At 45.0% G+C, this 26999-nt stretch overlaps 1 protein-coding gene across 3 annotated transcripts in view; it reads left to right on the plus strand.

The window, feature by feature from the left end:
- PRMT8 (protein arginine methyltransferase 8) overlaps window positions 1-26999 on the plus strand; it is a 97202-nt gene that overhangs the window by 52100 nt on the left and 18103 nt on the right. For 2 of the 3 annotated variants that reach the window (XM_027074066.2, XM_053225730.1), the window contains 4 exons: window positions 2659-2814; window positions 5990-6053; window positions 20559-20701; window positions 21327-21414. In XM_027074066.2, the coding sequence (XP_026929867.1) occupies window positions 2659-2814; window positions 5990-6053; window positions 20559-20701; window positions 21327-21414 (451 nt within the window). The remainder of the gene's footprint in view (window positions 1-2658; window positions 2815-5989; window positions 6054-20558; window positions 20702-21326; window positions 21415-26999) is intronic. The other variant, XM_053225731.1, reaches the window with a different exon arrangement.

The following is a 26999-nucleotide window of genomic DNA, read 5'->3' on the forward strand; positions in this document are numbered from 1 at the left end:
AGGCTCTGAGCTGTCAGCACAGAGCCCAACATGGGACTCAAACTCATGAACCATGGGATCATGACCTGAGCTGAAGTCGGACACTTAACCGACTGAGCCACTAGGTGCCCCACTACTTTATTTCAAAGTTAATACTAAGTTACAGAAATTGAGTTAGTTTTGAATTGGCTTATTAATGGAACAGATTAGAGAATGCACCAATATATAGTTAATTAAACTTTGACAAAGTTGGCAAGGTAATTCAATGGTGGAAATGATAGTCTATAAATGGTGCTTACACCATCTATTTTGTGTAAAAAATGAACTCACATCCCTAATTTACACCACATAAAAAATTAATTTGACATGAATCATAGACCTAAAGGTAAAAGCCATAACTATAAAACTTCTGGAGGAAAACATAGGAGAATATTTTTGTGACCTTGGGGTAGACAAAGATTAGACAAGACACAAATAATTCTAATCATTAAAAATTTAAAAAACACCTAAAACCTTAAAAATGTTTTAAAAAATAAAGAGGAGCACCTGGGTGGGTTTGTGGGTTCGAGCCCCGCGTCAGGCTCTGTGCTGATAGCTCAGAGCCTGGAGCCTGTTTTGGATTTTGTGTCTCCCTCTCTCTCTGCCCCTCCCCTGTTCACGCTCTGTCTCTGTCTCTCTCAAAAATAAATAAACATTAAAAAAATAAAAACAAAGCAACCTAAAAAGTTGGCCGTTGTCAAAACTAAAAACTGCTTTTCAAAGACAACATTAAGAAAACAAAAAACCCATCACAGATTGGAAGAAGATATTAACAACATGTATATCTGAAAAAAGATTTGTTTCCAGAATTATATAAATTCCTACAATTCAATAAGGAAAAGACAAATAGCTCTAGAAAAAAAGTGGAAAAAAGACTCAAATAGACACATCATAGAAGATCTATATGAATAGCCAATAAGCATATGAAAATTTACCTACATCAATAGGTATCAGGGAAATGCAATTAAAACTACAATGAGATACCAGTTCATATCTACAAGAATGAATAAAATTTCAAAAAGGGATAATACTAAGTTATTGGCATATAGAACAGCTCGAGTGCTCATACATTGCTGGTGGGATCATGAACCAAAGCAACTATTTTGGAAAGCTGTTTGGCACTTTCTTATGAAATTAAACACCTACCAGCAAACCCACTTCTAGGTATTTACTGAAGGAAAATGAATATGTATCCTGAAAAATACTTATACAAGAATGTTTGTACCAGCCTTATTTGCAACTGTCCAAATAGTCATCAACAAGTGAATGGACGTCCGTATAATGGAATGCTAGTCAACAACAAGAACAAGAAAAAAGAAACAAACCTTGGATATGTGCACTAAAGTCAATGAATATCAAAAACCTTATGTTGAGCAAAGGAAGCCATACATACCATATGATTCAATTTATATGAAGGCAGAAGGAAGCTTTAGCGATAGAAGTTGGATGATTAGTCATCTGGATGGGGGTGGGGATTGACTGTCAAGGGGGATCAAAGACTTCCTAAGGGGAGGAAAATGTTCTATATCTTGATTATGGTAGTTGTCCCACAGGTGTATGTGAGTCAAAACTCTTACACCTAACCACGCATTTAAAATATGTGCTTTTTGGGGTGCCTGGGTGACTCAGTCAGTTAAGTGTCTGACTCTTGGTTTCAGCTCAGGTCATGAAGTCATGGTTAGTGAGTTCAAACCCTGTATCAAGCTCCATGCTGCCAGTGCAGAGCCTGCTTGGGATTCTCTCTCTCTCCCTCTCTTTCTGCCCTTCCCATGCACTCTCCTCCCCCTCCTCCCAATAAATAAATAAACTTAAAAATAAAATAAAATAAAATATGTAGTATATGCAAGTTATACTAAAATTATACTATAATCCCAATATTACTGGTGATGAGTTAGTCAGAAGTGTTTGCTGATAGCTTGAACGGACAAAGATCCCGGCCTCACCACCATACACAGATGAATTATGTTCTCCTTAGGTTGGAGATAGTTGTAAAGGGTAACCTACTTTCTCTTTTACCACAAAGTACTAGAATAATGGTAGATTAAGAAACACTTTCTATTCTTAAAAAAAATCAAACAAAAAAGTATGCACCTCCCACACACAAACCACAAAAACACGCAAAACACAAACCTCCTCCAATAACCTGTTCAATGACAATTTTCTCACTGTAGCAGAACATTCTGCTTCAGGTTTAACTTAAATCCAGCAAGTTGCATTGCACTAATTTCTACTTTTGTTCTTTGGTAAATGGAAGCTTTCCCAGGGCTGGCCAGGAATTTCTTCTCTTACAGTACAAAATTATCTTTCTTGGGTAGTGTTTTAAGGCTGGAGACGTTTGTAATTGTGCAGGTAGCCCCTGGTCCAGCTGCCTTACAATACTCTCCTGCAACTCAGCTTAATTATGTCTTTGAGATTTTCATTTTTAAAGATCTTATTTTTAAGTAATCTCTACACCCAAAATGGGGTTCAAACTCACAATCCTGAAACCAAGAGTTGCATGCTCCACTGACTGAGCCAGGCAGGCGCCCCCAGCATTGAGATTCTTGAAAAATTGGCAGGACAGTCTTGGGATTGATGATCTTGGTGTACTCCCGGTGCCTTGAATAAATTGACATTGCCTTTCCTTTCCTTCCATAACAGGAAATGCTGAAGGATGAGGTGCGGACACTCACCTACCGGAACTCCATGTATCACAACAAGCATGTGTTCAAGGACAAAGTGGTGCTGGACGTTGGGAGTGGTACCGGGATCCTTTCCATGTTTGCTGCCAAAGCAGGGGCCAAGAAGGTGTTTGGGGTGAGCATGCCACACCCTCTCTCCTGTTGGCTTCTGTAGAGATAGCCCTTGCCTCCCACCTTCTCCTGCCCTCCCTACAAGTACAAGCCCAGGTCCACCCCTTGCTGGGGCCACATCCTTGAAGAGGAGTAGAGAAAAATCGAGTGTGACTCTCAGGAGGTGTGGCAAGATCCCACGACTCCCTATCATCCAGGCATTGCTCCTGGCCCCTTGCCCTGACAAATGCTGACATTTACAGAGGATTTTTGACTTTCTGAAAATCATTCTGGTGTTATCATTACCTTAGAGAACTTAGTCCTAGCATCAGCTTGAAAAGCAGCGCAGTGTGATTATACATGTGAGCTTTGCCTTGAATCTCTGCCTTTACAGTCATGAGATGTGTGACCATGGACAATTCACTTCTGTACCTCAGTTTCCCCATCTATTAAATGGTCATAATAACAACACCTTGCTCATGGGGTGATTGTGAAGAAGAAGTTGAGTTTAATACATATGTAAAGTGCTTTAGAACAGGGCTTAGCATATGACCAACACTCAGTGTTTGATATTAATATAGTTAGGATAAGGCCCTAGCGGATAACAAGACAATCTCTTTTCTTTGTTCTTTGAAGGGCAAGTTGGTAGGTTTAAATTCTGCTCTGGTCACTGAGGTCTTCCAGATAGAAATGGAGGCTGACTCTCTGGGGAGCTTCCCAGCCTTCCTCTGGCTGCCACCACACAGTTGCACACGGACTGATGACAGGGAGGCTGAGGGTCTGGACCTGGGAAGAAACTGTGAAAAAGAAGAGCTCTGCACAGCTGGCTGATGTGTGAAAAATGCAGTGGGTCCAAGGCTGGAATATGAAAATTAATCTTGGTCCAAATTAAAGAAAGACACGCTACAGTCAAACTCCCAGCACATGCACAAGATAGCTGTTTGCAGAAGCCCGTGGGAGCTGAGCAGCTTTTAGTAGGGCTTTGTTCTCTGTGCTTTTAGCTGGTTGTCCTGCAGCCTGTGCTGACAACTCCAGGCCCCCAGGTTGACCAGAGCCCTCCAAAACCCCTTGCCACCCACCCCTACTTGGCCTCAGAGGCCGGTCCCTGAGTCCCCCAGCAGGGACAGCATTCCCCCTCGGCACCTGACTTGGACAGTGCCTGGGCTGCAGAGGGTCTTCTAGAAACCCGGGACATCCTCAAGGCATCTCTGCCACAGACCAAACTGGAAAAGCCATGATGTATTCAGCTGAGACACTTGTGATGAGGTGGGCCAATCCGGGTGCCTCAGGTCAAGTGCTGCCCTTCCCTACCTTCCAGCTTTCCTTCACTGGGCTCTCCTCACCAGGAGGGAGGCTTTCCAGAAATGGACAGACTCCACTTCCTGTGATCACACAGCCTGGGGGTAGGGCTTGATTCATCTAGCCATGCTCCTGCTTTCCCTGCCAGCCTTGTCTCTGAGGCCTCGTCCTGGTCTGGGACACGGGTAGCTGAGGGCTGAGCAGGGAAAGGGTAGGGCTGCCCCTCACTGGCTTCCAAGTGGCCAGCAGCTCCAGCTAAGGAGCTGTCAGGAGACATCCACTCAGCGCCTTCCAGCTGTGGTGACTATCCCAACTGTCCCAATCCGTCTGCCTCCTGATCTGTTGCTGTCACAGCCTTTATAAACAACTCCCACATGTAGCTGGACCTCTTTCCTGATGGCTCATTTCACAGTCTCTCCTGATCCAGGCTCCCCCTCTGCCCACTGCTCTTCTCCAGAGAGAGGGAGAGAAGGAGAGAGGGAGAAGGAGAGAGAAATAAGAGGGAGAGGGAGAGAGAGAAGGAGAGAAAGATGGAGAGGGGGCAGGAGAAGGGGGAGGGGGAGGGAGGAAGAGAGGGAGAGAGAAATAGAAGGAGGGAGAGGGAAAGAGAGGAGAGAAAGAGGTAGGGGGGAGGAGGGAGAGAGAGAGAGAGAGAGAGAGGGAGAGAGAGAGAGAGAGAGAGAAGAACAGGGGAAAGGAAAGCAGGGGGCAGAAGACAGGAAAAGAGGAAGGAGGACTGTGAAGCTGCCAAGGTCCTGGGGCCTGGGGCCGTCAGTGCTCTCAATTGTTCGCATGCTTTGGCTTATTTAATCCTCATGATGACCACGTTAAACAGGGACTGTTTCCTCACTTATGAGGGAACTGAGGCATAGTTAGAGAGTGGCCAAGGCCTGATGTGAATCCAGGCCTCCTGCCTCCAGAATATGTGTTCTTCACCACGAAACCGCACAGCCTCTTGCAGATGGATGCCAACGTGGCAAGGAGGGGGAAAGAATTGGAGAGAAACACAGTCCCACAGAAAGTGGGATCAAAGGCCACAGGACCTCGTAGTCCAGGAAAGGGCCCATCCTCTTGGGCTCTGAGCCTGGCCTAGGTCTATCTTCTCTGAAAAAGCAACCCCTACTTGATCCTGCAGGTGCCCTCATCCATCCCCAAGGATTTTATGGAGGCTGTGGGCCAGCCCCTCAGTCCTCCTATGCAAATACTCTCTCCTCTGGTTCCAGCATCCCCTGGCTGTCTCCTGACACATGCCCCAGGTGTGGACCTGATCTCCCGCTCTTCCCATAAGGTCCTGCTCTCAGCTGATACTTGGCTAATTTTTCACATATCTTGGCCCTTTACTTAGGAGATTTGGGGAGACTGGAAATACTTGTAGATTAAAAGGAATTAACCATCTCAAAGGTGAACGCTGCAGAAAGGGTAAGAATTGACTTGTGCATGACGTGTGTGGCAGGACGGATCTCAAGACTGGTCCTGAGGCCCTGACGTGGCATTTTCCTGTTGGTCCCTATCCTGGAATGTGCCCAGTTCAGCAGGGAGGTTGGGAGGGAGTGGGTAGAGTACAGCAGCTAAGCAACCTCATCCCATTCTCCTCTGGCTAGGAGGAGACCTGCCAGGTCTTACTGAATCTCCCAAGTTGGACGCCAGGTCTTCCATTGTGGAGCAGCGGATTGAAGTCAGCCTCCTTACAGCAAAGGCAGCCAGATTCAATGCAAGAGCCACTGGCCTGAAAATTGGGAGGGATGCACTGTAGTTTTCAGTCTGCTGTATGAAAAAATAGCTGTATGACTGTGGGCGGGTCACTGTACCCATCTAGGCTCAGCTTATTTGTCTGTTAAATAGGAGCTAAACAGGCTGTGATCTTTTTTACACCTTTCTCCTTTGTTCTGTGCCCTTTCTAGATTGAATGTTCCAGTATTTCTGACTACTCAGAAAAGATCATTAAGGCCAACCACTTGGACAACAGTAAGATATACCTCTGTGTGTTTTCCCATGGACAGAGGGAGTGAGGGGGTTTACACTTTCTTGTTTGGGTGGTATAGACTGATGTAAGAGGGAAAAGTACAGAGCACTTGGCCTTGGGAAGGTGGAGCCTGGTAGAGGCTCTATTAGCAGGACTGAACCCACAGGATTCTGAGGTTCCCAATCCCAGCCATGTCAGCCAAGGGCACGTTATTCCCAGCGCAGCTTTCATGGCTTAGCTGCCATGCCTTCTGCTTGGCCCCAGCTGTAGGCATTCTATTGAGTTTTGCAAAATGGCAGCTATTCCTCCTCTTCTTCCCTCTCCACAACCCCATCCCTACCTCTCCCTTTTAGCAAACCAGTGGCATCCTAGCAGACCCCAGGCTCTGCCTTTGGAGAAATGTGGTCCTCTACTGCCCATGGGCTGTCTTGCTGATAATGCTGTCTTGGCAATTAGGCTGCCTTTGGGAGTGGGACCTTCTCCAAGCTGGTGTCTGATTATAAACAGAGGTGCCTTCCCTTCCCTTCCTCCCTTCACTCCTTACCCATGCATTGCAACCTTTCCCAGGCCCCTCTTCCTGGAAAACTATTTTGAACACACTCACACCCACAAGTGTCCCCAATCCAAAGAACTCCTTGCATCTTTTATTAGTCAACTGGATGAGATTTAGCCTCTAGGCCCTGTGCTGAGCTGGGCCATACATAGGGTTTGTAAACTAGGAAAACAAGGTTGACTTTTTTTCCCTAAGGATGATAGAGGCATTTTGGAGACTATTATGCAAAGAAAAGTATTTCCTATGGGGTATGGATTAGAATGTGTTGTAGGCATCAAGAGTGTAAGCAGAGACACATTAGGAGGCTGTTTCAGTGCTCAGGGGACATGCTATGGCATGGACCAGGGTGGTGGCAGTGGAGGTGGAGAAAAGTGATCACTTTGGGCTAGAGGTAAGGGGGTCTACTGATGAGATGCATATGGAAATGATAAAAAAGATATGAGCAAGAGCTATTTTGTTGCCTTGAGTAACTGGGTGGATGGTGGAAGACAGAAAGTAAAGAACTTCTGGGGATGACGGGAGGGAGAAAGAAATCAAGAGTTCTCTTTCGCACATGTCAGATTTGAGATGGACATCCAGTGGACTTGTTAAGCAAGAGTAAATTTATGAGTTTATATTTCAGGGAGATCCAGCACATGGGATTTGGGAGTCTTCAGCATATGGATGTTATTTGAAGCCACAAGATGATGTCACGTAGGCTTAAAGTATAGCTGGAGGAAGAAATGGACCAAAGATAGGGCTCTGGGGCATTTCAACGTTTGGAAGCCAGTCAGAGGAGAAAGGGCCAGTAAGAGGGAGAGAAGATACACCCAGTGAGGCTGATGGACATTCAAGAGAGAGAGATGCACCATGAAGCCAAGGGAAGGAGGAAGGAGTGACTATGGGGAATGCTCAGAGATCAAGTAAGGGAAGAACAGAGAAGTGACCATTGCATTTGGCCACATGGAGTCCATAGGTGTTCTAAACAAGAGCAGATGCAATGCTGGGGTGGGGACTGAAGTTCAGTTAGAGTAGGATAAATTGTGGAGGGAGGGCTATAAATAAGTCTTCTTGCTGTGCCGGGGAGCAGGAGAACAGAACTGTAGCTACAGGTGAATGTGGGGCCAAGGCAGGTAGTTGTTTTTAAGGGCAGGAGATATGAAAACATGTGTGTCTGATTCAGTTGTCCTGTAGACAGGCACATACAGGAAAAAGAAAAGTCAGTCATGAGGCCCTTGGGTCCAGAACACAGGTATAGGGGTTGGTCTTTCCCTTGGAGTAGGGACAGTTTAACCACAGAAACAGATGGAGACTGAGGAGTGTGGCTCCGGATAGAGGTGGGCTGCTGGTGGAAAGCCCCCAGTTTGTTGCTTCCATTTTCTTTTCAAAGAATGAGACAGTGATTGGCAGAGAAGAGGGGGATGAGAAAAGATGTGGGAAACGATGGAATGGTCTTTCAGAAGGAGGGAGGGAGGCAAATATGCTGGACTGGTGGGGATTGCTGGAGATGAATCAGCATAGATATGCAATAAGCTCAGTCCTTGTGTGAGTTTCTCCTTACCACGCTCACCAGCTTGGGTGTGAGGAGGGCCGCCTGGGTGGGGGCTTTGATAGTGGGTGGGGGCACACAAGTTCGTTTCAATAATGGATCATGGAATTTTAGCTGGGTAAGGCAGGAAGTGAGGAAGGGATGGGGGGTGGTAGGTGAGTGACAATGAAAAAGGTTAGCGGTATTGGGGAGGCCATGAGCAGAGGTCCAGAGGCCTTTTTCCAGCTTGAGTAGAGGACATGTTTCCCTGACCTCTGACTTTGGTGTCCAGTCTCTCCTGGTTCACTTCTGGCAGCCAGCTATCCTGCACACTCTTCAGAACAGTCCCTGACATGGGCAGAAGGGAAAGAGAGGTGAGCTCTCTACTTGCCTACTAAAGATAGGAAAAGAAAACTGGCCAATTCCTTCTCTGCAAGGGTGCAATAGCCTGACATCCATGTGTTTTCATCTGACATCCCTTTCTCCAACTCTGTGACATAGGGCAAGAGGTTTCCCCCATTTAACAGATGGGGAAACTGAGGTAGGAGAGGTAGGGCAGAAATTTGGTCTTGGTTCTTGCTCCTGTACTCTCTCCTGAAGTGTGTTTACATTGATGTGGAAGCCCCAGGAGTGGCTGCCAATCCTGAAAATGAAAATTAAAACCTGTTAGGAGAAGAGGGTGGGGACAAATTGATGTCTGATCAGACACCCTCCCAGTACCACCCCTGGGCTCCAAGGGGCCTTCAAAGGACATTTAGACCATTCCCTGCCTCTGTACAGGTTCAGTTGCGCAGTGACGCCTGACCTTGGAGGGACGGTCTGCCTTCCCCGTCCCCCTGACTCTTCATCTGTCTCTTGCTACCAATTCTCTTGGGATCTGGAACTATAGCCCCCCAAGCTTGCAAAGGGCAGCTGCTTGCAGCCATTGGTAGCAGTGTGTAGAGTGGGCCTGAGTGAGAGTGGGGGAGAATAGTCCCTGTGAGGAGTGCCTGACTTTGGGAGAAGGGAGGTTTGGGTCTGAAAGTATGCCAGGAAAAAGAAGCCAATAACCCCTCATCATGCCCTCTAATTCACACCTCGAGAGCTTTCCCTCTCTGCCTCTCCTCTGCTTCAGTTTCCTGTAATTTTTTTTAATGTTTGTTTATTTTTGAGAGAGACAGAGACAGAGTGTGAGTGGGGGAGGAGCAGACAGAGAGGGAGACACAGAATCTGAAACAGGCTCCAGGCTCTGAGCTGTCAGCACAGAGCCCGACGCGGGGCTTGAACCCACGAATGGTGAGATCATGACCTGAGCCAAAGTGGGACACTTAACTGACTAAGCCACCCAGGCACCCCCTGTAATTTGGTTTATTTCCCTTCCTATCTTTATCACTTCTTTCCTTTAACCTTCAAAACATTCCAATATATAGACAAGGTACAACTTTTTTTTTTCCTGAACACTTTGAGAGCAAGTTGTTGACATGATGCCCCATCAGCCCCAAATACATGCATATGCGTGTCATACAAACAGGGACATTTCCCTGCATAGCCACACTATGACCATCAAAATCAGGAGACTAACGTTCTTCCATGATCATTAGCTAGCGCTCAGATCCCGCTTATGTCTGCCACTTGTTGAAATAACATCCCTTAGAGTAAAAGGAATCACCTTCTTAAAAAAATTTTTTTTAACGTTTATTTTTGAGAGAGAGAGAGAAAGAAAGTGAGCAGGGGAGGGACAGAGAGAGGGAGACACAGAATCTGAAGCAGGCTCCAGGCTCCAAGCTGTCAGCACAGAGTCTGACGCAGGGCTCGAACTCATGAACTGTGAGATCATGTCCTGAGCTGAAGTCAGACACTGAACTAACTGAGCCACCCAGGCGCTCCTAAAAGGACTCAGTTTCAAACCACATGTTGCATTTAGTTGCCACATCTCTGGTTTCCTTCAGGCTGGAGTGGCCAGATGCTCTTCAACTCTTGTTGCCTTGATGCTTGACGATTGCAGGCTAGAGTTCTGTAGAATGTCCCACAGTTGGGGGCATGTGATGCTTCTGCAAGATTGGGTTCAGACCGTGCCTCCTGGCAGGAGTTCGCGGAGATGCTGTGTCCTTTTTCCTGCATGCTCTTGGGGACATGCAGTTTTGATTTGTCCTGTTATCGACAGCATTTGCTTTGATCACTGCTTCTGGTGATGTCTGCCAGGCTTCTCCATGGTCAAGTTGCTCTTTCTCCCTTTGTAATTAGTAAGATTTTCTGGGTGAAGTGGTTTGAAACCATGTAAATATTTCATTCCTCATCATTAATTTCCTATTTTATTCAATAGGTTACATCTATTATTAAAGGTACTTATTTTGATACACGAATTGTTCCTAATTTGGTCATGGGAGCACCTTTAAGCTGGCTTCTGTGTCCTTTTGACATTCCTTCTTTATTTTTTGTGAGCTTTCTTATTTTCTGGCACTAACGTTCCAGTCTCATCTTGTGCTTTCCACGGCTTTGTTTTAGAATCAGCTGTTTGTCCAAGGAGTCATGAGTCCATTTACTGGACAATGGCATTTAGAAACTAGAATCTGGGGCTAAATGTGCTCATTGATTTTAGGGTGTTGAAGCCCCCAGGCTGCTTCAGTAGAAAGAACTAGAGAATGTGTGTGTATGTGTGTGTGTGTGTGTGTGTGTGTTTACATACACATTTACATAACGTGTACTTCTGAATCTATCTATACATACTGTCAAGTGTAAGTCCATGTGCTACCCCACCTCCTGCTCTAACCAGCACTGCAGGGTCCTCTAACTTTCTGTCTTCCCATGTTTGCAATTCCTTTCTCTGACAGTGAAATACCTGGCTCCTACTATTCTTTTTTTTTTTAAGGTTTATGTATTTTTGAGATAGAGATAGAGATAGAGATAGAGAGAGCAACCATGCAAGCGGGGGAGGTGCAGAGAAAAGGGAACAGAGGATCCAAAGCGGGCTTGGAGTTGACAGGCTGACAGAAGCCAGCCTGATGCGGGGCTCAAACTCATGAACCACGAGATCATGACCTGAGCCAAAGTCGGCTGCCCAACCTACTGAGCCACCCAGGCTGCCCTGGCTCCCAGTATTCTTAATATGTTTACTTATTGAAACCATCCCCCTGGATGTACACCATCTCCCATTGTCACCACCTCCTGCCCTATGCAGACGTGTCTGTCACCCCGTGTTGGGCTCTGACACTGGCATGGGTACTCTCCTCTCCCTGCTTAGACTCCAGCTTGCAGAGCCAGGCTGCTTCCCATGCAGCAGCCCTCTCGGCCCCTTGGACTTTACCCTCCCATCCCAGGCCACCTCTTCATGCCCTGCTTACCACACTGCCCCCACACTGCTCAAGCTTCAACACCCCATGCTGGACTGTTGTGCAGGTACACACACCCCCTTTCTGGGCTGCCTAGACATCTAGTTTGCTCAGCCGCATTCTTAGCATGCAATCATCCCAGGCGCTGTACTTTGATGGCTCACACTTGATTCTCTACTAGTGAGCAAAGGCCCAAGAGGGACAAACCCTTATCTCCAAGTAAATAGCCAACCCCATGCCTCATTCCTCATACATACAGTGTACCGAGGAGGAGGGAACACCAGGCCCAGGGGCCTTTACAAGGCAAAGTTGTTTCCACTTCTTCCTTCCTGGGCTTAGCAACAGGTGGGTGGAGCCGGTGAGACCGCCCAGGGCCCTGTCTGCTGCACCCGCTCGCTCAGCCTTGGCATGTGTACTGGAAAGAGGACAGCTTGACTGTACAAATGCTTCCATGGAAATGCTTTTGAAATGTTGCAACAGCCAATTGTGTGGGGCTTGGGAGCGTAGGTGTACAGACATAAATAACAACACAGGACATAAAATACCTGCTACCCAGAATCAATCAATCTCTCTCCCCCTCCACCTCCATACAGCTCCTGGGGCTGGATTTATTCACGTGTAGACACACACCTCCACGAAGCCACCTGCAGTGGTCATGCAGCCTTCACATGGCTTCTTCCACATGCATGGCCCACTCACGTGCTCAGAGACTCCTGTGTGACTTTGACTTCCTCCTTTTCCCTGCTGTGGAGCTGAGTGCGCTACCAAGATGCTTAGAAAGGTAGATTTGTTTGTGAAGATTGACATAGGAGCTCAGGGATGGATAAAATTTTTATAGCTCTAGAAACAAAAAAGTTATAACCCATTTACTTCTCAGGAAACTCAAGGGAGAAAGTGTATCCCTCCTTTCCTTTCTCTTTTCCTGCCTGTGCACGTCCTAAAGTATTAAGTGTCACAGACGAAGAAACCTGAGCACACGGCAGAGTGGCAATGGACAGAGCATGCTCCACAACGTAACAGTAGAGATGGCTCTGTCCCATCGCTTGGACTTTCTGATCCACCACCTGCTGCCCAGAGAGGAGCTATGTCCCCGCACAGCGTGCAGGGCTATTCGGGGATGAGAGACAGTGTTCACAGAGTGACTAATGCCAGGCTTCGTGTGTGGTAGGTGCTCAAACGTTAAGTGTAGGTCCTTTCAGGCTTCATGTTCTACACTTTGCTCTTTCTTGGCCGCACACGCACCCTGAGACTTTTGGAGATGACGCTTCAATCCTCTGCTGCCGCAGGTTTCCTCCGCACCCCGGGGCATGCAGCCTTGGGATGGTTCGCCTGATAGGAACCCTGCCACCAGCCACTTGGGATCCGTGGTTGTGAAGAGCACTTGTTTCCGGGGGTGGGGGAATCCTCCTCCCTGCAGCCTTGCTGAGGCTCCCTTCCTTTCCTCCGGGCCATGCAGAGTAGGAGCCTCCTGTCATGTGGCAGCCCTTTGTCCACATCCCCCGACAATGATGACACCCTCCCAGATCCTACACTCTTTGCTTGGTTTGAGCCACTGTCTCCCCCTCACACTTGGAGTTGTGCTAAGAAATAAGCCCAACCCGGAGACGCGAGGGACCCAGATGCTGTGCTTCTGACACCATGGCTCCAACTTCCTTCCATTAGCAATTGTGGAAAATGCAATGTCATCTGGTGCTGAGATGGAATCAGCTACAGCCTGTCGTCTGTCCGTATCCATATCTGTTGACTATCAGAATTACTGCCCAGCTGGAGCTCCTAACCTATGTCTTGAATCCAAACGGAGAATCACACTTCTTATTCATATTAGACTTCCTGTTGGTAGATTTGGTCCTTCCTTACAACTACTCAGGGTTTTGAGAGAGCATGGCTCTTCCAGGGTCATTGTTCTCTGCTTGCTGTTCCCACATTTTTGATGGGTGCCCTGGGGTGAGTGTGGAAGCTCTCGTAGGCTGGTCTGTGTTCAGCTCTTGATCAGTGCCTTTGAATACAGCCAAATAGCCAGTGGCAAATCCATACGATAAGGATGCTGTGGGGGCAAAGCCTTGTCAGAGCTCCTGTTGGAGGTCCCCACATGGTACACTGCAGGCAGGGGGCTGAAGAGCACTTACTCTGGAACCGGACTTCCTGGTTCACGCTCAGTGCTGCCCGATTAGCTTGTGATCTTGGATACCCTATTTTTTGTGCCTTAGTTCCCCCATGTGTGAAATGGGAGCAACAACACGTCATAGGGTCATTGTGACGATTGCATGTTACTGCACGTAAAACTGTGGCATGCTGAGACAGGCTCCTACAGGCTCCTGAGGGCCAACTGTTAAATTTTCAGTGTATTTGTAGAACAGATGAAGTCACTTTGGTGGCTTGAAATTGGCCACAGTGGGAATATTTACACCACAGAAACAAGCAAATGCTACAAATCAGGGCTACTTTCCCCTGGAGACCCAGTTGTTAAGTATCTACCAACACACCACTGTTAAAACACAATGGTGTCCCATAGGCAGTAAGCAGCCAAGAAATTTTAGCATGGTTATTATTATTTCATTTGTTAACTTGACTAATAACTCTGTCAAAAGAAAAAATGAGATTAATCAGATATAATTTTTTTTAATGAACCTGTACTAGTGACTCCTGGCAATTGCTGCTTCCTTTCCTAACTGCTCGTGAAGAAGCCTATTAATAATCTTAGGGCTGGGTTTCACGCCCTTGTTTCTTCAGGCATTGTTGTGCCACACTCCATGCCCTGTACCAGGTGCTGGGAGCCAATGGTGAACCTGACAGACAAGCTTTTTGCTCAGGTGAAGCTCACTTATCTCACGGAGAAGACAGACATAAGCTCAAGTGAACAGACATCATGATAAAATTACAAATGGTGAAAGGTCTTAGAAAGAAACATGATGGAGTCATTGAGAAAAGTGGGGTGCCCACTTCTGAATGGGGGATCGCAATGGCATGATGGAACTGGCTCACAGTTCACACCCCTTGTGAGAGCTGATCCTTCACTTTTCTTCCCAACTGTGCACGGGTGACATCCCAGGCGTGAACAACAGAAATCAGCCATGGTGGAAATATTTACACCACCGACACAGCAGGTGCCTTTTTCCCCCTCCTGGAGCCAGTTTTAGACACTGACCAGCACAGCACTGGAAGTGCGGAAGCTTCTGGATCGAGGGCACTGAGGCACAGACTTGACTAGTGAAGAAGCCACCTGCTGAGTAGACAGACATGTATCACACAGAGGGACCACTGGTGCCAGCTCCCTGAGATGGAAGACATTTTGTGCCTGTAAACTCTAAGTATTGGGTGACAGTGATACCTGGAATGATTTCAGAGTCCCAGAGCCTAAGGAAGGCTTTGCTGCCTTCTACATTCACACTGATTCAAAAACCCTGTCCAGTACCCCTGCCTTCTTAATCCCTACCCTACTTGGCTAAGCCCCCACAATCCTCTGCCTGTGGCCAATGTGTGGGGTATGTACTCAGGCTGTGCCATGCTAGGGATTCTAAGTGGTGGGTGATAGGTTGGGGTGGGGTGAGTCCCAGGATGGTTTTGATTGCCCAAGTATTAGTCCAGCCAGTGCAGGGTATCTGGGAAGGGAAGGGCTCGGGCCAAAGCTAGCAGGACTTCAGAGCTCTAGCTAAGCAGAGTAGGCCCTCAGTCCTCAAGGGAGCCAGAGCAGGTCAGGACATGAAGCCAGGCAGATTATGCACTAGGGGCAAGGCAGAAGCTCAAGCCCTATGTTCTTGGGTGAATGGGGGGTTATGGAAGAAAGAGGGGTACCATACTGAAGGTTCTACTATATGGAGGCTACATAGCACACATGGCTCATCTATGCCAGCTCCAGTTATGGGATCTGTTTGCTGCAGGGTATTTTCCAAGTTCCACCAGATATTGGGGGTAAAGTTATTGGTGTCTTCTTTCTCCCACCACCACTGGCCCAAGAATGGGGCTTACACTGACTGACCTTGTAAAAGAGGTTTATCCATGCATCTGGACCTTGGAGAAGATGAGGGCAGAAAGCTGAGGCAAGGCTGATACCAGGGAGGTGTCTCAGTTCCACCCCCACCACCCTGATGGCTCAAGATGGTTCTACCTCTCCTCACCCTACTAACCAACCTGACTGGCCTTCAGGAGAAGGATAGGTTAATCCTTGGCCTTCTCAGGTTTCTTTTCTCCCATCATTCCCAAGCAGCTGCTTGGTGTCCACAACAATCCCACGATTGTTGTGGGAAAGTCAAGTATTATATCCACTGGCAGACAAAGGAGGGGAATCTCAGGGAGGCTGGTGACTTGTACCAGGGTTACACAATTGGCCTAGCCTTTGGCTCTACCTTTTGATTTCTCTAAACTCCAGTTCTCTCATTTAGGTAGATGGAATAATAAAACAAACCACACAGGTTCCTGTGAGGGTTATAGAGATAATGTAAGTGAAATCACTCTGCAAGCTGCTATTCAAATGCCAGCAATTTTTTACTATCATAATTAGGACTAGTTTGAGGATCTTTTGTCTTTGAACCCAAATATCCTTTTTTCAAAATTGCTTATTCATCCATTCATTCATTCAGTAATGATTTTTGAATGTTTGTGAGGGGTCAAGTGCTCTGCTAGGTCTCAGAAATAGGAAACTGAAATAGACAATTAAGAAGAGGAGATCATAGCCTGGAGGTGAATCAGGCCCCCAGAAGCTGTTTGGCAGCTGGCATGGGTGTCGCCAAAATAGGCCTGTGAACAACATGGAAAAGGAGCTGAGCGGCAGCTGCTGTCCATGCTGTGGTGGGGGTGGCATCAGAGAGGCTCTACCACCTCAGAGCATGCTCCCTGCCTCACACTCATGACCCTCACGCCCACTCCTCCATTACACAAGATCTGCTCTGGGGAACAGAGGACTGTAAACTGGGGAGACTACTAACTCCAGACCTGTAGGGTCACCTGACTCTGATGGACATGTGGGAGGCCCAAATGAGATCAGGCTGGCCCAATTTGTTTTTTGGTTTTTGGTTTTAGGTTTAATTTTTTAAATTTATTTTTAGTTTTTATTTGAGAGAGAGAGATAAAGAGAGAGAGAGAGAGAGAGAGAGAGAGAGAGAGAGAGAATCTTAAGCAGGCTCCACTCTTAGCTTGGAGCCCAACATGGGGCTCGATCTCATGACCCTGGGACCATGACCCGAGCTGAAATCAAGAGTTGGACACTCAACTGACTGAGCCACCCAGTCACCCCATTTTTTTAAGTCAAACCAATGACCATGAGTCAGAATGGCTAGATTTCTGTAATGAACACTGAAGATGAAAAGAAAACAAATCCAAAAAAAGAAAAAAATCTGGATGTCTCATTTGCATACTTGAAATTACAGGGGAAGAATCTCCCAATTTAGAGTTTAGAGTTTATTGCTCCCTGTTGCGCACTTAGTTATGATTAATCATTCCAAAATTCACAAGCCATGGTCCTCTTATTTGAACAAACTTTTGATCATCTTTATGGAATAAAAACATAGCTCCAAAGAGTGACCTTAATGCAACCTTGAGTTAACACAGTGTTAGTGATGTGGGGATCAGATTGGGAGCAGAGTTCTACAGACCATAGCTGCTCAGAACATGAGAATCAGTGGCTAAGATCCCCTTGAAAAAGCTTGACATGTAGAAGGGTTGGATGCCTGCACACTTCTTGGAGCCAACCTGCTGCCATGCACTGGTCAGTAGCCCCTGGTTAGGTGCCATAAAGCCTACCATAAGAGGTAGCATTGTGCAGACTAGGAAATTGAATCTGGGAGTTTAAGCGGTTGCCAGTGGTGACTATAGAAAACAGGAAGAATATCCCTGATGATTCAGCTGGGCAATTATATTTGGGTCCATGGAAACAATGTGGCCTCTTTCTTTAAAAATTGGTCCTAAGGAATTTGTACAAATTCGAGTCGAGCTGGAGGTTGGAGGTACATCTTCTTTATTGGTGTCAGCTACCAGTAAACTTTGCACAATGCCTTTTACATGCTCACACATACTTGAAGAATCAAAGCATTTTGGCACTGCAGAGCATCTTGGGGAATTTTAGGTTCAATCCCCCTCTTTTTTCTTCCTCCAATAAGGAAATCGAGGCCCCAAAGGAGAGGAACTGTTTGATCAAGGTTTGTTTGCTGTCGGCTGGAACAAAAATGAAGTTGTCTGTCTCCAGGGTGCCAACATGAGGTTGTGAAAATTGAGCACCCTACAGAAGCACCTGGGCAAGGGCATGAATGTCTGGAATCCAGTCCACAACTGGCTGAGGGGAAGCCTACCTTTTTCCTTTCACATAAGGCCCATCTACTCACCAAGCCAAAGTAGGGGCTACATCTGCTCTGAGAAATGTTTGGATGCAGAAGGGTGATGTTAAATGAACAGAGACGCAGACTGTTGATTTTTTAATAGGGTTAATTGATTCCTTCTGCCTTTCTGTGACCCACTCTCATTCTCTCTCCCTCTCCCTCTCTCTCTCTCTCTCTCTCCCTCTCCCTCTCTCTCTGTCTCTCTCTCTCATCTGTCTATCTGTCTTCCTACCTATCATCTGCTGTACCCATAGTGATCAAGATATAGCAACTAATGGATAGAGCGCTACTGCAGAGAACAGGGACAGCATTCACTCATGCTGGGGGACACCCAAGGAATATTGGGTACATACCAATCTGTCAGACTGGACTATAAATTCTTGTCCAGCTCTGCTTCTTGCCATCCTACTAGAGTCCTGTTCATGGAATCATTCTCAGTGAACCATATACTAGGCACTGAGAGTGGAGGCTGTGGTGCAACCACAGGCAGGAGAACACATCTTCCTGAGATACAAGGAGGTCACGATCTAATGTAAGAGATGGAGCAGACCTATAGCCTCACAGACACATGCAGGCATTAGGGAAGAGCCTGCAAGAAATGTGCAAAGAGAGAAGAAAGGGAAGCCACCTTGAGGGCATCACAGTAAGTGAAATAAGTCAGATAGAGAAAGATAAATAATGTATGATTTCACTAGTAAGTGGAATTTAAAAAACAAAACAAAACCCAGACTCATAGATACAAAGAACAGATTGGTGGTTGCCAGAGGTACGGTAGGGGGTGGTGGGGGAATGGGTGAGGGGGATTAAGAGGTACAAACTTCCAGTTATAAAATAAATAAGTCATGGAGATGTACTGTATGAGGAATATAGACAATAATCTGTATCAACTTTGTATGGTGACAGATAGTAACTACACTTATGGTGGTGATCAGTTCGCAATGTCAAATCACGGTGCTGTGTGCATGAAATTAATATCATATGATATGTCAGCTATTCTTCAACAACAACAAATTTGCAAAAGTAAGACAAACCAGGCTTTGCACTCAAATAATGAGGCAGGTGGGTCAGGCATGTATTTGTCAGTTCTTTTTCAGAATGAGAAATAAGTTAGGCACTCGATTTACATTTTCAAAAATCCCTTACTTTGTCCCTGTGTGAATCCTCTTGGTTCATCCTGCATCCTGCTTTTGCTTGAGCTCCTGCTCTTAAGTTGTGGAGCCCCCAGAGAAGCAGAGCTTTGATATCTCCTCTTCCTACCCCTTCTGAACATTTTGGAAGTGACTAGGCCTTCCTTAGGGGTAGGGCTCATGAGTAGCAGCCAAGAAAGCCACACAAGCTGGGGGCCTCACTTTAGAGTGATCAGGGCCACGTGCTCGCTTCGGCAGCACATATACTAGAGTGATCAGGGCCAATATGCTTCTGCAAAGTGTCTGACTCCTTACAGAGGAGGCCTTATCTGATTAAGCCCTGATTAAATGCCAGATATCAAAGAGCAAATCATCATTAGAGGGTACTAATGGGCATTCCATCACCTGTGTTTTCAATGTGAAGACATGAAGCAAAACCAGTGACCTGTGTGCCCTTTGTCATGCAGCAACCTCTAATCCAAATTAATTTTAATGAAGCTTAGATTCAGGACAGATCTGTTCTCTTTGTGTGTATGTATGTGTTTTTTTTCCACTCCTGAGTACAAGCTATTGTTCAATTTTCCCAGCAAAGCTCAGGCATGGTGTGATTTTTCAGAAGATGGTGCAGAAAGAGAATTTCAGAGCATGAATATGTGTATCCTTTCAGAGGAAATGTTCAGATGGAATCAGCCAACCAATACATCACCCTGTCAATTTCACAGCAACATCTAAGATAGTATTTGCTATGATCTTTATGGCAACAAATGTAAAAAGAGACTCCAAAATTATGTGTATGACTGTGTCAAATGATCAAAACCCCAAATAAGAAGTTTCCCCTGCCACAGAAGGATAGAAAGGTCTTGGAAGTGACTTATGAGCAGAGGCCACTAAGAGCAGGAGAGTGTTCCCAACCTTATCCCATTCACTTCTCTATCAGCTGGTCAGCAAGGCGGGGGAATGTCAGATGATGTCTACCTTCTGTTGAGCCCTGGCTAAGAACCTGGCACTTCACATTTGCTGTTTCATCAGATAAGTTCAACTACCCACTCAGTAGATACTATTCTCCCTGCTTATTCTCTGGGGAATCAGAGTTCAGTTAGGTCAAGTAACCTTTGGAAAGTCCTATAGTTAATAATGAGAAGATCAGGATTTAAACTCCCGACTACAGAGCCCATGCTCTTGTCAAGACACAAAGTTGCCTTCCTCATGAACCCACTGGGAGATGAGCCCTGGATGTGAACAGATGCAAGAGCAATAGGTATCCTTGCCCTTTGGATTTGAACCATCATGGCAGCCTAAAATGGGATGGGCACCATGATCAGAGTGTTAGAGTCATAGCATATCAGACCTGGTCTCTACTTCCACAGCCACCAGTTAACATCTCTAAGCTTCAGTTCTGAATGAGAATAATAATAACGCGTTTACTTCATAGAGTTGCTGGGAAGACCACATTATAGGGTGTATATCACAAGCTTGGCACAGGGCCAGACGCATAGTGACTGCTCAGTAGATTTTAGGAAGAAAACACACAAGTAGTTTGCGGTTCTTTTTGTATAACTAGCTTGGTGAGGGATGAGGTACGTCACATCTTAAAAGCAGAATCAGAACAGGGATACAACCTGTAGGTCTGGCCCTGATGTGGGATGCTCATGGTTCCAGGCTAGGGTCCCTGCAAAGTGTGGCCGTGGGGTTCATATTTTCCAGTCATCACCATATTTAAGGGTAAAGTGGAAGAGGTGGAGCTGCCTGTGGAGAAGGTAGACATCATCATCAGCGAGTGGATGGGCTACTGTCTGTTCTATGAGTCAATGCTCAACACGGTGATCTTTGCCAGGGACAAGTGGCTGGTAAGTGTCCTGCATGCTGTCCCCTTGTTGGTCTGCTGGCTGTCCTGCTGCTCTACCCTTGGCCGACAGTCTAGGAAGAACATGAGTACTCCAGAGAGAGGTTGAGCTAAAAGGTCACCTCCTCCAGAACCCTCTCTTTAAACCAGATCTGCTTTAGAGGACAGAATGATGGTACCTGGGTCCAACATATCTATCACATTATTCTGTAGGTCTATCCTTGGCCTCTTTGGTCATAAACAACACCCATTCTCTGTTGTCAAGACAAAAATCTATTCTGATCAACAGGTGCTTAGGACTTATTTGGCTGCCAGGGAGCTGAGCATGCTTATGACCTTGGCTTCTCTGGGCTAAAGGTTATAACATCTTTTGCTGTTCCTCATAGACTAACATTTTCCCCAGTTCATTTGTTCTATTAACTCTACCTAAGTCCCTCAAATTCTCCTAGTTCCCAAAGAAAAACTGAGCATTGCCATCCTAACCCTAACCCTGGCCAAGGTGACAGTCTGCTGAATGAGAAATGCTGGCAAGGGGGTGCCTGTCTGGTGACTCTATGTGCAGTTCAAAATGTGATGTCTTTGTCAGGTGAATAGATTACGAGACCCATTTCCCCACAATTCATCAACAGAAACCTGGAGGGCTTATGTTTCCAGACCGGGCAGCATTGTACGTGGTAGCAATTGAAGACAGACAGTACAAGGACTTCAAAATCCACTGTAAGTCACCTTTTAAGTTTTCATTGGATATTTTTTTTTGTACATTTGGGGTTGGAGACACTTCATTGGCCCTGAGATGAGCATCTGATCTCATGAATATAGCTGCTATGCCTATGGAGAGTTTACCTGTGACTTATTCTGGATTCTTCTCTCTAAATGTTTTCTTCTAGTCCCAAGGGTGGGAGGTCTACAGAGAGAAAATAAGCAATACAGCTGGTATAAGATACATATGCTGGACTGAGAGAATGAATGCAATGTGAATGAAAAATGAATCGAAGCAGCTGAAGCTGATTTTTGCAGAGCACATCAGGCCAGCTGGTGGGATCCTGTGGAGGTTCAGTTATCTCAAAAGTCCACCACAGAGGGTCAGAAATGGCAGATTCCTAGCCAGGTCAACCATTCTCAATCCTGTCTCCATGCTACTCAAATTCTTCTTTGAGGTTCTTTTGGGGGAATGGACAGCAGTGGGGGTGGGGAGAGATGGAGACTGTGTGTGTGCACATGGGTACATGCATATGTGTGTGTGCATGTTGGGCGTCTCATATCCAAACCTATATTTATACTGCTTTATCACCCGAAACCTTGTTCTCTTAGGGAAAAAAAGCAAGCAAACAAAAAAACAAACAACCTCTCCAGTGTTTTGTCTGGTCCAAAAGGGATGCTTTGTTTTTTTCAATTTAGAGGGTAGCATTTCTTGGTGACACAAGTTAGGTCTTCAAGCTTATTCCAAGTGTGTTTTTGTAAGTTAGAAATGGCCATGTCTCCTCAACCAGAGCTAAACATGACAAAGGAGTAAAGAACCCCTCACACAGGCAAGCACGTGCATGATCCAACCCCAAGCATGAGGCAGAAACTCCACACAGTGATGGAGTCAGTAGACCTGCGGTTCCTACCCCTGCAGTGGACAAACCCTCCTTGGCAAGATTACCATGGAAGGGTTCACAGACTGAACATATGCTCAACGCCTTCTGCCCTGGGAGGCAGAGACTCCAGAGTTTGACAGAGTACTGCTCCATTGATTCACACAATTGCCATCTAAGTATTGCTAGTGCCCAACAATACCTCAGCTGGACTGTGCTATGGAATGTGAATATTTGTGTGTGTATGTTCAAACCCTTCTGGAAATATAACATCAAAACACGGATCACATTTGATGATAATATAACATCAGAGCCAGATCCAGGAGAAGACAGTAATGGGACAGTTATTTGAAGCTCTATGGCCTCTGTCTTCAGCCAGTCTGGTGTCATTTCTAACATTTGATGAGCAATGAGAGGGAGGGTGGCCTAGGTTAGATGATCATGATTCAAAGACTGTCAACCCTGGGTTCAAATCCTACCTGGATGACTGGAAACAAATTCTCTAATCCCTTTGACCTCAGAGATTATATTGCCAATCCCATACACTAGCACCATGAGGATTAAGTGAGATGATGTATATCAAAGGATGTGACAGTTCCTGGTGGTATATGGCACCAGACTGGACCTAGGCTCTGAACATGTCACTAAGCCCCTTCTTGTTTGTAGCTCTGGCAAGCGAGACTGACTGCCAAGCTTGTTGGCCTCTGGTGCCTCAGAATGTAGGACAGGTGTGCTCTCACAGTAGATTGCAGAAACAACTCAACAGTGAACGTTGATCAAATGCATGTAAAATAGGGCATATTTTGCCCTGGAGCTGCATTATAATGCAGCTTTTGGAGTTCTTGCTGTGTAACTATACTGAATAGTGTTTTGAGGAGAAACTTCAGGTGCATTCTTCATTCTTATGTGTAAATATTTATTGAGTCCTGACCCAGGGCACAGCTCTTTAAGGAACTTTTTCATGGTTTAAAAGCAAACATACCTTGCCCTCTTCCTTCCCCTGGATTGGGTTTGGGAACCTGTGGCATATGCATGTTGTAATGAGCCAGCTGGAGCTGGAGAGGACCCTGGGCAGACCCTGGGAGGTGCAAGAGGGCAATTGCTGCCACTCAGATGCTAGTCCAGGACTGGAGATCATGTGATTTAATCTCACACTGCTCACTTCAATTTTCATAGCTTCTGGGAATGGAAAAAAAAATTACATCAGCCTCCTTTTTTCCCATAAAATGTTTGCTCTGGAGTCTTCTATCCAACCTCTGCCCCTCCAAAAAACCTCAACCCCCCCAAATAAAAATCATACATACATTTAAAATTTAAAACACTGTGAAGTTTTCCATTTAAAAATTTTTTAATGATATGTTTTTGTTTTTAGTAAAGGAAGTGAGCCCGTTTAGAAATCTGTTTCAAATAAACAGAGATTTTGGTTACTCTGAGTTCTAAATCAAAAGTAAAGCATAAAGGTTGCTGGTTGCTAAGGGAACAATTGTAAGCAAATTTCAAGAACCAGCTAAAAAAGAAAAATCTTAAAGTGGGGCAGGAGAATGAGACCAGCCTAGACCCTTTCATAAAGTAAATTGTTACAAAACAGCTTCCTCCTTGCCCCTCCCTTTCCCTTCTCCCCTCTTCCCCTCCTTCCCTCCCCTATCCCCTATTCCCTCCCCTCTCCTTTCTTCTCTCCTTTCCTTTCTCAACCATATGCAACATGGAAACACAAGAATGAGTGAAACACAGAAGTTGCCTTCAATATGCTCATCAACTGCTAGAGAACACACAAAAAGAGAAGTGAATGATTGGCATGTACTAGACTCACAGTACATATTTTGTTGAGTGAATGAATGAACAAATAAAGGAATGAAAATAAATAGTAAAGGAATGTTCAAGGTGTAGTGTTTAACCCCAAGAGAGGAGCAACCTTTATTTATTTACTTTTACATTTCTGCTATCGAGATTTATAGAATCTTAAAACTGGAAGGAAATGTGGTCAGTGTTGTATATGATTTCTTAGCCAATACATGAACCTCACCCAATATGTGAATCTACAACCTACTGAGAGTCGGAGACATGGGGACCAGCTTTCTGGCTCATGAGAAGACGAAAAGGAAGGCCTCCTATGGAGTCAGTGGTGCCTGCTACTGGAGGGTTGAAAGGCAGGACCACTTGGAGGACTCAGTTGCTTTCCATGGGGTTCTTTTCCAACTTCACCCCCAACATCCAGAGTTCTATCCTCTGGCTGTCTCTGATTTTATAGAAGGAGTTGATTCCATTCTTTAGAGACTGAAATGTATGAAAGTTTTCCTTTCTGTCTAGAAGAGAAACTGTAATTAGCACCTCGTGGCACTTGCTCTATTTTTTTTTTATCTCTGAGCACATTCTGAGGCAGCCCCATTAGCTCTAGCAGAGAAACTCAAGTCGTGGGGCCAGGGTGGGAAAGGAGGATGTAGCTACAGCTCTCTCCAATGAAATGTAAAATGTGTTCTCTAGTGCTTCATATTTCTTTTTCTGCAAATTGCTTTTGAGATTTTCTCTTTATTTTGATACTCATCAGGTTGACTGTGATGTGTCTATGTGAGTTTTTCTTTGTATTTATCCCACTTGGGATTCTATAGCATTCTTGGATTGGTGGGCTGATGATTTCATTCATTTAGGAAAATTTTCAGTCATTATCTCTTCAAATATTTTTTTCTGCCTGATTTCTCTTTCTCTTCTTCGGGGAGTCCAATTACACATATATTAGATACTGTTTGATATTGCCCCATGGATCTTGGGTGTTATATATGTTTTTTTTTCTTTTATTTTTCTCTTTGTATTTAAGTTTGGGTAATTTTTATTGACCTATTTTGAGGTTTATTCATTATTTCCTCTGATGTCTGCATTCTGTTAGTAAGCACATTGAAAGAATTCTTCTTCTCTGATATGTGATTTTCATTTCTAACATTTCCATCAGCTCATTTTTAGTTTCTGTCTCACCAGTGAAATTCTCCATCTGTTCATGCATGTTTTTCCATTAGATTCTTTAACATACTTATTATAGGCACTTTAAAGTCTCCATTGGATAACTCCAATATCTGGGCTGTCTCTAAGTCTGGTTCTGTTGACTGTTATTTTCTTCTGATTATGGGTCATATTTTTTTCCTTTATCATTCACCTTGTAATTTTTTCTTAATGTTGGGCATTGTCAGTAAAGGCACAATAGAGACAGATGCACAGTATTTATGCCCAGAAAAGAGTATGCTTTTTCCTCTGTCAGGCTGTTAAAGTGGAAATTTGAGTCAATCTAGTCTGTAATGATGATAGGTCTGGGCTTTGTTGTTGCCTTAGTTGCATTCATTATACCACAGGGCAGTCCTTTCCAAGAGTTTGGTTTTTAATCCATTAACAAAAGTTCACAGGTCTTTCTGATGTTATTTTTTTCAATTTAAATAAGAAAATTATTAACAATATTTTTGGGTAGACAATAGCCCTCACCCCACATACACTCAGGCAATAGACAAGAAATTGCAGCAAAAAACAAACCTATTTGATTTGTTGTTGTCCCATCCCTGAGCCACATATATTAAAGGAGCTAGTGGGAAATGAACGGTTAGCAGAAAGAAGAGAAAACTAATCTAATGTCCTGGGTGAACTTTCTCCTGAATAATTGAAGACAGGGTAGTTTAGCTGGGGAGAAAAATAGGAATTAACCTCTGAAAAAGTAACTAAAACACTGGGCATTGCAAAGCAATGTAGACATTAAATATTTGGGAATTAAATTTAATTTAAAAAGCATTATCTGTGCACTTGTATTGTGCTAGATGCTGGCCTATAGGTGTTGAGAATATAGAAGTAGTCCCATTGTTGGGAGTGGTTAGGAAAGGTTTCACAAAGGCATAAGACATTAAGCTCATCATTTCACAACTGCATGGGCCTTTAAAGATCATCTAACACAAAGTTTTTCACACTCTGGTTGGAATTACCTATATAGATTTGTAAAATCCCAGCTTCCTCGATGCCAAATCTGGAGATTCTGATTCAGTAGGTCTGGTTTGGGCCCAGGAATTTGTATTTTTAAAAAGTGTACCAGATGATTTTGGAGCACAGAAGCACTGAACCAAACTCCTCACTTTTACAAGCAAGCCTAGGTAAAAGGATTGATCTGTCCACGGTCACACAGCTGAGATGGTGGCAAAGCCCAGAACTCAAGCCACATAATGATAACAACTATTATGTATCAGCAGCTTTCTATGTGCCAGACATTGTCTTATGCACTTTGCATATATTATCACATTTAAACCTCATAACAACCAAATAGAGTCATTGTAATTATATAATAATCTCTATTTTAAAGAAGAAACCAACTCTTTGAGAGGTAAATTTTCGCTGAGATTACATAGCAAATATATGGCAGAGCCTTGATTTGAACTCTGAAGCTTAGGCCTTTAACCATTATGCACAGAGACTTCTTGGATATTTGCCTAACAGTTGCCCTACACCTCAGCTTAAGGCAGGGCTGAGAGAGGAAGGAGCAGGAACATGGCAGCAGGTTCCTTAAGGAAGGATTTTACATGAAGGCAGCGTGTTTAGTGTAAATGTTTTGTCTGGAGAGAGGACAGATAGCTATTTCCAGAATCTAGAAGGGGGTCTTCTCTGAAACATGTCCCATTGCCAACCAAACAGTTTCCTTCTCCAAAAGTAAATTCCAATTGGGAATTTGGCACCAACCTTAGGTGATTTCATGGTATATGACTG

This window comes from Acinonyx jubatus, chromosome B4 (genome assembly GCF_027475565.1).
Source record: "Acinonyx jubatus isolate Ajub_Pintada_27869175 chromosome B4, VMU_Ajub_asm_v1.0, whole genome shotgun sequence".
Lineage (NCBI taxonomy): Eukaryota > Metazoa > Chordata > Mammalia > Carnivora > Felidae > Acinonyx > Acinonyx jubatus.